Here is a 13,376-nt window from a genome sequence, read left to right as displayed (position 1 = left end):
TGTGCTTAATTACACATATTAATGATGTTTTGACCTTTTCACTATATTGACTTTTCCTCCAGACAGAATATCATGGATATAAACCAAGAAGTATTTTCAGGAAAACAGAAATTTTAAGTTATATATTAATTTTATGAAAGTGAAATTAAAATTTTATTACTCATACTTAAAAAAAATTGATGGTTATATCTGAAACCCCAATTTCCTTTGCAGTTGTCCTTCAATGTCCTAAAAACTTAATCTAGGAATTATGCCAAGAAAATATGCAAGATTGAGCCAGACCATTGTACCAAAATCACTACTAGTCACTCAGCCTGGTGAATCATGCTGTTTTATATATCAGACACAAATAAAACTGGTAAAAATTAATAAAATTTCAAGATAATTAAATTCCACTCTATTCAGCATTACTGCTACAATGATAGTGACAGCCTGAACCACTGGATTAAAGTAATTTTGAGGATATATTGGATTTATTGTAGTTTCATAATATAAGAGTGCTGCATGACTATGTGTCATCCCTGGGTCAATCTCTTCCTTGCTTCCTTTGTCTTAATCTTCTGAATTGATCTTCTAAACATGGGTAAGAAATTTCTTCTTGGGCCTCCCTGGTGGCGCAGGGGGTTGAGAACAGCACTGTGAAGCTGTCCACAGCCTCTGCAGCGCAGGTTCGATCCCCTGCTGGCCAGGGAGATACCCACATGGTGCAACAGCAGACCTCTCCTGTCTCACCCGCTAATCCCCTCATCAGTGGTTTCAGTCTGTATGCCTGTTCTGCTCCCCACTCTGTCTCTGGTGAATCCTCTCACCCTCCGCACCTCTGGCCTGTACCCCAGTTCTTGTATGCATAAATAAATAAATCTTAAAAAAAGAAAGAAATTGCTTCTTTTCAGTAGAAAGAGACTCCAAACCCACTTAACTCTGCAGAGTCATATGTGAGTCATCCCATGAGGAAGATGCAACCAGAGGTATAACTGCTTTATTAAAAAAAAAAAAAATGCAGCATCCTTCTTTCAAAAGTTCTACCAACTAGCATCTTCTAGTAACAGCTACACAAATTCTCTACAACTTAATTTTTTTGTTTCTTTGAGAGAAGGATAAGAAATTAAAGGGAATTTTTTTACAACTTTACAAGAAAACTTTCTTTACCATGAATGATTGGAGTGATTTCTTTTTTTTCCTAATGATGAGAATTGTACAGCTAACTCTACTACCATATTTATCTTAACTTAGCTGATTATAAAAATTCAATTAGATATGCTAGACACTGCAACAATTTAGACTATTAGGATCTATTTCTGTTTTCCTTTTGACTATACTCAACTATTTATATTTCCTAATTTCTACTATTTAATTTTACTACTGTTAAATTTATCAAAATTTAACATGTTTAGGTATCACATTTTAATTTAATAATACATTATTAACTCAATATGAGAAATGTGTCTTGAATCCATTTTTTTTACCACTAATAACATTACTCTAATTAAAGTTGCATTGCTCCTTACCAAGATAATTTCAACAGAACAAAAGTGTTCTGTTTTCACTCTGACCAATAGCCTCTTCTTCCTCTTTCAAGCTCCTCAAATATATATACTCACCTATATATTTTCTTATCTATAACTAGGAGTCATTTTCAAATGCAAAACAGATTACATCACTCTACTCAAAACATCCTACAGTGGCATCTCTTTGTACTGAGAATAAAATTCAAACTCCTGTGGCCTCCCTGGTGGTACAAGGGGTTAAGTGACAGCACTATGAGTCAATCCACAGCTACTGCAGCACAAGTTTAATCCCTGGCCAGGGAGGTGACCCACATGGCACAACAGACTCCTCCTGTCTCACCTCGCTGCTCCCCTCAGCCATGTATTTCACTCAATCTGCCTGTTCTGCTCCCTAATTTGTCTCTGGTGAATCCTCTCACCCACCGCACCTCTGGCCTACACCCCAGCTCTTGCATGCATAAATAGGTAAATCTTTTTTTAAAAAAAATTCAATCTCCTGACATGATCTGGCATTTGCCTTCCTATTCTATGCCCTGGGCACCTTTTTCTCCTTGTTCACTGTTCTTCAGCCATACTGCCATTTCTGCTTCTTAGCACAGCCAAGTTTTTACATCCTTGTGCTTTGTACCTACTACTGCTCTTCTGTTTTTGCATAACTGTGCTCTTCTCTTCAGTTAAGGCTTTATTCGAATTGTTCTTCCTAATGGAGCTCTATGGAGAGTTTTCTTTAATCCACTGACAATTATATGCTTCACATTTTTTAAAGCACATTTGTTTACATCTGTAACTAATATACTTTCTCCATTTCTTATTTAATTACTTCTGAATATCTTCATTCCCTCACCAAAAAAAATGAGTAAAAACCTTGTCTAACATAGTCACATAATATTCCAGCACTCAAAACAGTGGTTGGCACATAGTGTCCAAGATAAGTATATGCTGAGTAAATTAGCTAATTAACACATTTAGTTTTTCATGAAGTAGATTATTGTGACTTATTGTGTAGAAGTTTATTCTTGAAAATCATAAGCTATTTCACTGTATCAAATTCAAAACATTTTATAAGAAGGAAATTAAAGACACCTAGAACATCAAAAAAAAGTACTAACTGAAAAGAAAGTTGAAAACACTGCATATATACTGAAGAACTTAATAAAAGTTAAGTTATTCAAACAACTTAAATAAGGGCCTCCCCGGTGGCGCAGCAGTTGAGCACTGGGTTGCAAAGCTGCCCGCAGCCTCTGCAGTGCTGGTTCAATCCCCGGCTGCTCCCAGGCCACCAGAGGAGGGTCCCACATGGCGTGCAGACCTCTCCTGCCGCCCGCTGCTCCCCTCAGCAGTGTACTTCGGTCCTTCTGCCTGCTCTGCTCCCCGCTCTGGCTCTGGTGAATTTTCTCACCTTCCGCGCTTCTGACTGTACCCAGTGCTTATATAAATAAATAATCTTAAAAAAAAAATAAAGAAAAAGAAAAAATAGGAAAAAGAAAAGAAAACCAGAATTAAAAAAAAAAAACTTAAATAAAACTGTAAAAATATTATCTCTTCACCTAGAAGTTCTAGATCAGACCAATGGATCAGCAGATACTAACTGCAGGGTTGTATTAGCTTAGCCCTTTGCTGGATCTTTGTCATTAAATTCATTTTTGATATAACATTAGCCTTTAAAAGGCTTTTTAAAAGAAACAACAGAAAAATTCTTCCACATTTATTGCAAAGTTGTTATCATAATTTCCAATACATTTTGATTAATCCTATGAAATTTCCATGAAAGAAATCTGGTTGTGAATGAGACAAATAGGAGGAAAGATGGTCTCATAAAAGAAAAAAAAGTGCCATTTTCTCTGATATTTCTATACAGTACATCATTATTTCATTTTCCCTTTTGGTCTAGATTAAGGAAAATAAAAATTAATGTTCAGTCCCAACATGATACTAAACTTTATAAAATATTTGCTATTTCTCATTTCATACTTGTTGTTTTACATTTTATTAATCATCACATGTAAATAAATTAATCTCATTATATTTAATTTCAGATATATGTTCAGAAATATATATAAAATCTCATCACATTTCACATTATTTTTAAAGAATCAATATATAAATACATATGGAGATATGATTATGATACATAAATAATCTTGAAAGAGCACATTAATTTGAAGATATTTTTCTTTCTAAAAGTTTCATCAAGGCACTTTTCACTTCCTTGTTCCTGAGGCTATATATTAGGGGATTCAACATGGGAATCACGGTGGTGTAAAATACAGAGGTGACTTTCTCTTGGATGGCTGAACTGCTGGAAGTAGGTTTGAGATACATGGACATGAGAGATCCATAAAATATAAGAACAGCTGTCAAGTGAGAGCTGCAGGTGCTGAAAGCTTTGGACCTGCCCTCTTTAGATGGGATGCGGAGGATGCTGGAGAGGATGAAAGCATATGAAATGATGATTGTCACACTGGTTGTTACCATGTTAAATCCACCAATGACAAAAATCAAAAGTTCATCTATATACGTGCTGGAACAGGAGAGTTTAATAAGAGGAACGATGTCACAGAAATAATGTTGAATGACATTGGAGCTACAGAAGTCCAATCGTAATATACAACCCCCATGAATCATGGCATCAGTGAAGCCTACTGAGAAGACAGCAGCCACCAGCAGAGAACAGACCCGCGGGGACATGATGACATTGTAGAGCAGGGGGCTGCAGATGGCGACATAGCGATCATAGGCCATTGCTGCCAACATGTAGCACTCAGAAATGACAAAAATACAGAAAAAGAACAACTGAGTCATACATTCAGAATAGGAGATTGCTTTATCTCTGCTTAAAAACCCTACCAGCATTTTGGGGACAATGACAGTAGAATAGCAGAAATCTAAAAAAGACAAACTACTGAGGAAATAGTACATGGGAATGTGAAGTTGAGAACTCAACCCAATTATGGAGATCATGCCGAGATTCCCCACTACTGTAACTATATAAATCCCTAAGAAGAGGAAGAAAAGGGGCAGCTGAAGCTCTGGTTGGTCAGTTAATCCTGAAAGAAAAAACTCAGTCACTGTGGACTGATTTCTTATCCCCATTCTCCTGTGAAAATCTGTGGAGATCAAAGAGGAAAGAGTCCAATTAGACAGGCATAAATCCAGCTCTGCCCCCGTTTCCAAATCCAGGTTCTCCGTCATCTTGGAGCCTGTTCTGTGCCTCTATTTAGGACAGGTTCTTACCCAACAGAAAGTCACCACTCAGACAAAAAGGTTGGTTAGCATCTGTCTATCTGTAGATTTTAGGAACCGTGCATGAACTTTCACATTCTTCCAGTGTCTCAAATTCTTTTAGCAAAGTAGAAAACCTTTAACTCCAACATTAGAAGACAACTGCTAAAGACCATGGGGGAGGCTTTCTAAAGCGAATTAAAGAGGTGCATAAAGAAAGGGCTGTGCATGTATACAACAATGAGCATTGATGTAATATATATATAAAAAAATTAATTTTAAAGAAGGTCTGTGAGCTGAGAAAATGCTTTTGGTAACGACACATTTGCCTATGTTCACGTGATCCTGCTTCCAGGATTTCAACAGAGAAGGTGTCTCTTGATCAGGTCTATAATGATTTCTGGGTAATGTTTCCATGTGTGTACAGCAGAGCAATGGCTCTAGATTTTTCAATGATGTTACATGAAATAAGTAGCTCAGGGATATATAATTTCAGATATTCAGAGTTATAGAATCTTAAATGGGTTTCTTAACTGAAGGATAGCTCAGAATCTACTAAACGGCCTATAAAACAACAGCATATCAAATATATCTGATGACAGACTCTACACACACACACTTCAATAAAAAAAAAATTGTTGCAGCGCCAATTGTTTAGGGAAGTGATTTTGTTTTGCTCTAATTTATTCTAATCATGAGCTGGCTTCCTGGACAGAAATCTATTCTTCTAATACTTCAGTAAATCTGATGGTAAAACAGCAGCCCTCCACACATCATTTCTTATCTCTGAATCTCTGATCATTTTCTGGGCTTGGCTGACCTCTCTTGTGAGGCCAGTGAGCAGGACTTAATGCACTTCTTCCAGTGCTGCCAATTTGGCAAAGCAAACAACCAGGTATTTGTGTTTCGATCAGAGGCTCTTTTGGGGTACTACCTCTTCTCACCTAGAAAGTTCTCCTGGGAGGGGACAGAGGTGACACATATGGGGGCTGCCTGTTCTGGGTTCAATCAAAGAATTATCTCTGAAAAGTTTGACTTTTTTTTCTTTTTTGCCATTGTTGGACTACTCACAACCTCCTCTCTAGTTTCTCTCTCTCTCTCTTGTTCTGTTTATATAGAGATTATGAAGAGTTCCACTCAGAAAACTGCTGTAGCAAATTCTCAACCTGACCAGCCCAGGATCTACCTGTCTCCACGCTTTTCGAGAAGCTGTTCATGACTTCCCATTTCCAGTCTGTTACTGCTCTATTAGGACACACTTCCTTTGAACCCTTAGGAGTTCTCTATAATGTCAGTGCCTCTTCCTGATTCCTGAAGTCAGTTTAAAACAAGGAAGCTTCATAACACTGAACAATTGTTCTCTGGGCAAGTTCAAATTCTACAGAACACTTGACTCTTGTATGTGCTCATTTTTCCTATCCTGAGGGATGAGGACAGAGGAATTGTTTGCAAAAGAGAGGTTTCCATTCTGCCTTGCATGTTAGTGACATACTCTGGAGACGTTTTTTTCCCTCGTCCTTTGCCAATGAGTAAGCACAGATGTCGTCCAGTCACAGAGACCACACATAGAAATTGCAAAGCAATCTTCTAGAAGACCATGGACTTAGTTTTAATCTCTTCCTGTGTGCAAAGCAATCTTCTAGAAGACCATGGACTTAGTTTTAATCTCTTCCTGTGTATGTTTTTAATGTGTCCTGAGTGTCACAAACACAACAACTATCCTCATCAGGTGCAATTCTCCCACATTTCCCCTAATTCCTTCTGAACTGCTATCAAAGTAACATGTCATCCTTTCTCCTTCCTGCCCATGTTCCCTTTTTTTGTTCTATGCCCTGCATCTGCCTGCTCTCTAGTCAAAACAGCTGGTTTCTTTTTCCTATTTATCCTACTTCTTAAACATGCTTGTGTCATAATCCTCGCAACTTAATATGCAGTCCACAGACCAGTGACACTGCATCAGTGGAAAATGTGCTAAATGCACGATCTCATGCCTGAACCCCACCAAGTGAATCAGGATCTACAATTTAGCATGATCCCCACATGAAATGTGTACATATTTAAGACTGAGATGAACTGTTTAGGTTATTCTCGCCTAGAGCTGAAATCATCTTTTCTTGATTCTTACTTCCTCCTCCCAACTTCATCTGCCTCTTCTTTGTGCCAGAAAGCTCTCTGCACTCATGTAAAGCTCGTCTCTGAAAACACCTTCTCAAGAAGAGTCTCCTTGGATGAAGGATAGAAATATACTTTGTCACTGTAAGTAGATAGTGATTCCATGGCAGTGTGACAGGAGTGCCTTATTGCCAATTACAAAACATTGGATTTTACTTCTGTTTTATGTGAAGAGATGTTACATAAATTACATTTTAATCCACAGAAAAATGAATAATGCTACCCAGTATCTACTTTATTTCACAATCTGCTAAACATAAAGCTCCCTAGGCAAGGGTTAAAATTTTGTTGTGTTTTATGTCTGACCATCTCCAAAATGATTATTCTACTGACTCACCTGATAGGTCATTTAATTTTAAGTATTCAAAAGCACTCAATCAATAAAAAAGGTGTTTTTTGAAAAAAGATTTCAATGCTCTATTATATAACATTATTAAAATCATGACAATTTAAAATATTTCAAAAAGATATCATCTAGATCAGCCTTGCCCAGGAGAAATATATACAAATACATGGGTAACTTAAAATGTTCTAGAAGCCCATTTTTTCAAAAGTAAAAGCAAGCATAGGAAATCAATTTTAATATGCATATTATTAACACAGTATATTAAAAATATTATCATTTCAACATGTAATTACATCAAAAATCTATGAAGTATTTTGTTATTTATTTTACTAATCTTTGAAGTTCATGTTTTTTATATGTGCAGCACTTCTCAAATCAAATAAGCCACATTTCAAATGCTCAGTAGCCACATTTGGTGACTGGCTATGTATTGGACAGCACAAATCTAGAATATATTTTCTTGTAAATCTCTCTTAATTGCTAAATCTTAATTGTCCCAATTAGTGAAGCAAGCCATTAGCACAAAGTGGAAGAAATAAAATTGAATTGTGAGCCATAACATTTAGTTTCAATGCCAATTCTAAGTCTTATAGTGTAACATTTGACTCATCATGGTCTCTCTGAACTTCATGTTTTAATCTTCAAAAAATAAAAAACTTCCAAGGGAATAATGCACAAATAAGTAAGAAAATAAGAGTTAACACAATTTGTGCACTGCAAGGTTTGTATAAATATAATTGTTTTATAATTCATATTTTAGAGGCTGGTGATTTCACAGATTAATTCACAGATTAACATCTAGGGCCCTTAGACAAGGTAAGTGGACAACACTCAGTCCAGATGGACGTCAATGACTTCTTCCCCATTGGCCAAGACTTAGTGGCCTGTAAACATGCAGAGACTCCTGAGCTCAATTAGAAAATCAGGTGTTGGGCCTCCCTGGTAGCACAGAGGGTTGAGGGCAGCGTGGTTGTCCACAGCCTCTGCAACGTGGGTTCGATCCTGGCCAGCCAGGGAGAGTCCCACATGGCGGGGCAGACCTCTCCTGTTGCGCCCGCTGCTCCCCTCAGCAGTGTATTTCTGTCAGTCTGTCTGTTCTGCTCCCCACTCTGTCTCTGGTGAATCCTCCTACTCTCCTGCACCTCTGGCCTATATCCCAGTTCTTGTATACATAAATAAATAATTTAAAAAAAAGAAAATCAGGTGTTGATTTTAGAGCTTTTTAACACCTGCGTAATAAGAGCTTCATACCTCTGAAACTCACCTTCCCCTTCTGTAGACTTAGCTGAGTGTTTCTTCTCCTATCCTCATCACTTGAAGAATAAAGATTTATTAATTATACCTTTTCATCCTTTAGTGTCTAAACAACCACAACAGACAAGACTCAGGTTTAAGTGAAACTGTGACTTCTATTCTCAAATCAACTATTTTATGTTTGGAAATATAAAGACAGTATTTCCCAAGGGCTTCTTACCTCCTGAGGTTCAGCATCCTGTATAGTTGTAAAAACTGTCATTAGCTGGCCTATCAAAACTCTTTTTACATAAGGAAACCTAACCACGTAATATGGTCACATTTCCAAAATAATGCAATTGTTATAACTCAACAAGCAGAACAGATTTAGAGCACAATGTTAAAGAAACTGAACAGAATGATTCATTCAGATGTGGAAGATAAAGCAATAAAACAATGAACAAACAAAACAAAAACAAGATCTTAGACTATAATAACAAAATGATGGTTACCAGAAGAGAAGGGGTAAGGAGGGTGGATAAATCAAGTAGAAGGGGTCAATTTTATGGTGAAGAATAAAAACTAGACTTTTGATGGCAATTATAATGTAGTATGTACAGATGTCAAATTATAATGCTGTTCACCTATATGTCATTAACCAATGTTACTTCAATACAATTTTAAATTATGAAAAACAGAAAAGGAACAACTCAGGAATACTCCTTTAGGATGATAAGAAGTAAATAAATTATATTTCCACGTATGCAGATAAGTTTACATTGTCCTTTTATAGCGAATGCCAATAAAAAATATCAAAAGCAAAATGCAAAAGGATCAAAATGTTTTCCATCAAATTTGCAATTTAGACAGTAACTAAGTGTTAATGGAACCAAAGTCTTGTGAAATTTTTATTTTTCAAGTATGGACAGTTGAAAAATCCAGAACACAATAGCCATCAATTATCACTATTTTTTTTTATAAGGGACAATTTTAAATCCAAAAGATATAAACTCATAATAAAGGTCAACTCCTTGCAATGAATACATTTAGCTTTGCAAACTCTTTTTTAAAAAGAAATCTAAAGCAGATGAGCAAAAGAATATCACTTTATTGCAAAGGTATTTTAAACTATGGAGGAAATTTCCCAGTTATATATACATACATATATACATATATAAACTTCTCCAATTGACGGAATTTTTATTTATTTATTGAGTATATTTTGGGCATTTACCAATGATTAGGACACTGAAAAAGGATTCAACATTAGTGTCTCAGAACCATACAACGGAGGGCAGAATATTGCCCAACACACACTTTGTAGAATGAATATTAAGTACCATATGCTCTATGGAATAAGCAGTAGAAACTTGTGTGAGCTCAGAGGTGAAGCAGATCACTGTTTTCTGAATGGGTAGATTTTAAACCATGCCTTTAGAATTGGAGAGAATTAACTACAGCTGAGAGCTATTCAAGATATAGATTAAATCATAAGCAAAAAAGAAAGAACTAAGAAGCAAAAATAAGGAAAGGTGAAAAAATTGGGGAATGAGCCTTCCCTGGAGGAGTCAATGTTTCTAGTTTCTGATTAAGGAAGCAAATTGCCTCAGGTGACAACTCTCAGGGCATCTGGCAGGATGCACTTGGTGATTTGGAAGAGTCAAGAGTGGCACCCTTGAGATGTGAGTGCCTTCACATCTCAAAATTCAGGGGCAAATTAACTGGGTTCAGCTTGGTTGGGGGTGTCTGTGTCATTATTTCACATTATTTCATAATCAATTATTAAGTGCCTACTATGTTCAAGGCAATGCTAAATTTATGAAGATGGAAGAAGGTGAATAAATCATAACATTTACAATTTGGGGGGTGAAAGTATTTTAGTATGACTCATACTGCTGTTTTCTTCCCTTTGAACTGGGCATTACATTACCTACCTCCTCCTCCTCCACTCATATACATACATGTGCTGTCCTCGCTGCTATTTGGGAGCTTATTGAAAGAAAGCACAATTTTTCATTCATCACTGTGTCCCTTAAGACCTACTCTAGTGCCTGTCATATATTAGTTGAACTTACTCTTTTCACCACACTCTCATCCCCACCAGGCACCTAATTCAATCAGAATATTTCTCCTCTACAAAACCATGATATAGAAAAAAAAGGTTTGAAAAGACTAACTTGCCTGGGAGTATTTTTTTTAATCACAAAAATGAGATTACCTTTCTCCCCCAGCATTATTGAAAAATCACAATTATATATATTTAAGATGTATAATGTGATGATTATATATTTATATATGATTTGATATACACTGAAATGATTGCCACCATCAATTAATCTGTCACCTCAAATAGTTACCACTTCTTAAACTTTTACTTACAAGATAAATGAATTTGGGGATCTCAGGTATAGCATGGCAAATCTAGTTCATAATACTACATTGTATACTTGAAATTTACCAGGTCAACTCTCAACAACAAAAAATCCATTGTAAATGAAGAGCTGTTACAACAATAGATACTTAAGGCATATTATTACTACCTTAACATGTTTATCCATAAAATCAATATTGTAGGTAACATCTCTTTTTTTTAAATATTTGTCCCAGCAAGGTTATTGCAGAAGTCTACTAGAGCCATGCATTTTAAACATAAAACTTCCAAGTATAGTCAAGATACCTACCACAGTCATGAATGATACATATTGTGAATAATCTTTACTAAAATCAATCTCAGATTAGTCTGTTATGACTATGTGTGTGTCCTAAAAGACAACCTAGTTGCAAAAAACAAATGAGAAAATATAATCCAAAGACAAAGAGAAATAGTCACACTATTTCTATATTCTTTCTACTCTTTCTATAAATGGAGATAAGTGAAAGATGACTGAGATAAAACAATATCTTTATCTTTAAACCAGGAGTTCCTCACTGTGGAAGGTGACACGCTACATGATTCACCTTTATAAGTTGGTGGTTGTTGTATTAAAGGTGAGCTAAGACTTGTACATGACTGCTGACATCATTTGACTTATAATAATCATTCCTAATATACCAAACTCTTCTCTGAGGGGCCCAACAAGTCATGGATCCTCATTTTTAAATGTGTAACTACTTGATATTTTTCCACTCACATGGTATACTCCTATGGAAATATGCTATGAGGTGCCATAGGCAAAAAGGACACAGGATTTGGGGTTTGAGGGTCAAGTGAAATGACTGAGGTGAAAATCACTCAGATACTGTTTGGGAATAAAATTATAGCTAATTTTACTGATTCTGTGCCCTGTAATTCTTCCTTGCTTCCTCTGGGAAAGTTTCTATAATGGATTAAAACAGAGAGGTCCAAAAATCACACACATATAGTGTCCAGAGTAAAGACATAGAATGATTTGGCTGCAATTTCTCTCTTCCTTCTTCTCACTTCCTTACACCCAAAACCCAAGATTCAGGGTGCTGTCTTAAGGTAGAGAGCATAGGAAAATAAAGTCAGATGAACTAGTATAAAGCCAGGACAGCTAGAGAGATCAGTTAGGTTTTGGAGTATTGTTTATTTTAGGTTTGGTTTTGTCTTCTTGCTTTTCAACCATTTCTTAAATCTAGAGTCTTCTAGGGTTTTTAGTTGGGACATTTATTTCTATTTGAGGAAAACCACCTTCTTGCTTTCACTATCACAATTATTACAAACTGACCCACTAGGACAATCACTGTCCTCCACCCCTACACTACATTATTGGCCTCTGTCACTGCTCCACCAGGTATTGCTACTTTAGCCTTAATGGAGCCAAGATTAATGGAGTATAGATACGGGGCTTAAATTTTGTGTCCATCTTGTATTTTGCTAGATATTAATCTAAGAAATGGCACAGCAATATATTACAGAGATTTCCATTACAATTAAACTTCTATTTTTAATTCATTCAAATATTCTTTTAAAATGCAATATGGGATTACCCAGAGTCAAATCTCACTGAGAACTTCAGACTGTTCCTATACTTTAATATCCTTGAAGATGAACATAACTTATTTTACTGGGTCTAATATATCAAATCAAATTCCTGCTTTCACTCCATTAAATTCTTCCAGAATTCCTGATCTTGATAGCACAGAAATTTACAGATAGTCCCCAATATATCATCTGACATCTCTAAATGCTGCTCCTCTCTCCTTACCACAGACATAGACAACCAAACACACACTCACTCGTGAAGGAAACTCTATGGGGGCTATACCTGAGGGGGGTGGGGGAAACAAATATTTTTTTAAAAATGAACAATGATGTAAAAAACAAAAAATTAATATAAAATTATATAAATGTTTCAAATTAATAAGTTTATACCTTAACTTGATACAATACTGTATATAAAATATATTTCAATTAAGAAATAAATGTATAAATGGATGAATTAAAAAAAACAAACACACACTCACAACAAAAGAAGAAAAGGTAAAAGGAATTGATATTTATTGAGTATTGATCCAGCCATTTTATACATATTGTCCCAGCTACCATCAATGAGGTAATTTATAATTTACATTTAGCTCCATTTTACTTGTGAGACTGCAGGAGTTCAGAGTGATTGTGACATTTGCACAAAGTCACACAACTAGTAAGAGAGTGAAGAAGCTCATCTTGGAGTTTCGCACCAGCATCCATGATTTCCGCCCTCAGAGGAAAGAATCTAGGGTGGTAGGTATTTACACTGGACAGAGATAAAGAGAGTTTTAGTATCTTTCTATGTGATTCAGAACACATCATTGAAGTTGAAGAGCAGCCACAGATACAGGGCAAAAGATTTTATCCAGTAAATAAAGCCAGTTCTATTGGCTAAAATAATATCTACCAATCTTTTTACCACTGACCTCCCCAAAAATTATGCAACAGACTCAAAATTTTA

At 35.9% G+C, this 13,376-nt stretch overlaps 2 protein-coding genes across 5 annotated transcripts in view; both read right to left on the bottom strand.

Annotated features, from left to right (window-relative positions):
- Positions 1–13,376, bottom strand: part of LOC119240793 (olfactory receptor 4D5) — a 388,728-nt gene that overhangs the window by 10,162 nt on the left and 365,190 nt on the right. The gene's annotated exons all lie outside the window — the stretch shown is intronic.
- LOC119242096 (olfactory receptor 8D4-like) lies at positions 3,663–4,601 on the bottom strand. Its single transcript, XM_037507877.1, has one exon. It carries the CDS (start codon positions 4,599–4,601, stop codon positions 3,663–3,665), a length of 939 nt encoding a protein of 312 aa, XP_037363774.1.

Source organism: Talpa occidentalis, unplaced genomic scaffold (assembly GCF_014898055.3).
Source record: "Talpa occidentalis isolate TD23 unplaced genomic scaffold, MPIMG_talOcc4v2.1 talOcc4.12, whole genome shotgun sequence".
NCBI lineage: Eukaryota > Metazoa > Chordata > Mammalia > Eulipotyphla > Talpidae > Talpa > Talpa occidentalis.
The sequence above is the reverse complement of the archived record's forward strand: the minus strand, read 5'-3'. Positions and strand labels throughout refer to the sequence as shown.

Coding starts and splice junctions, on each gene's coding strand:
- LOC119242096 (XM_037507877.1), bottom strand. CDS start 4,601: ATGGGGATAAGAAATCAGTCCACAGTGACTGAGTTTTTTCTTTCAGGA.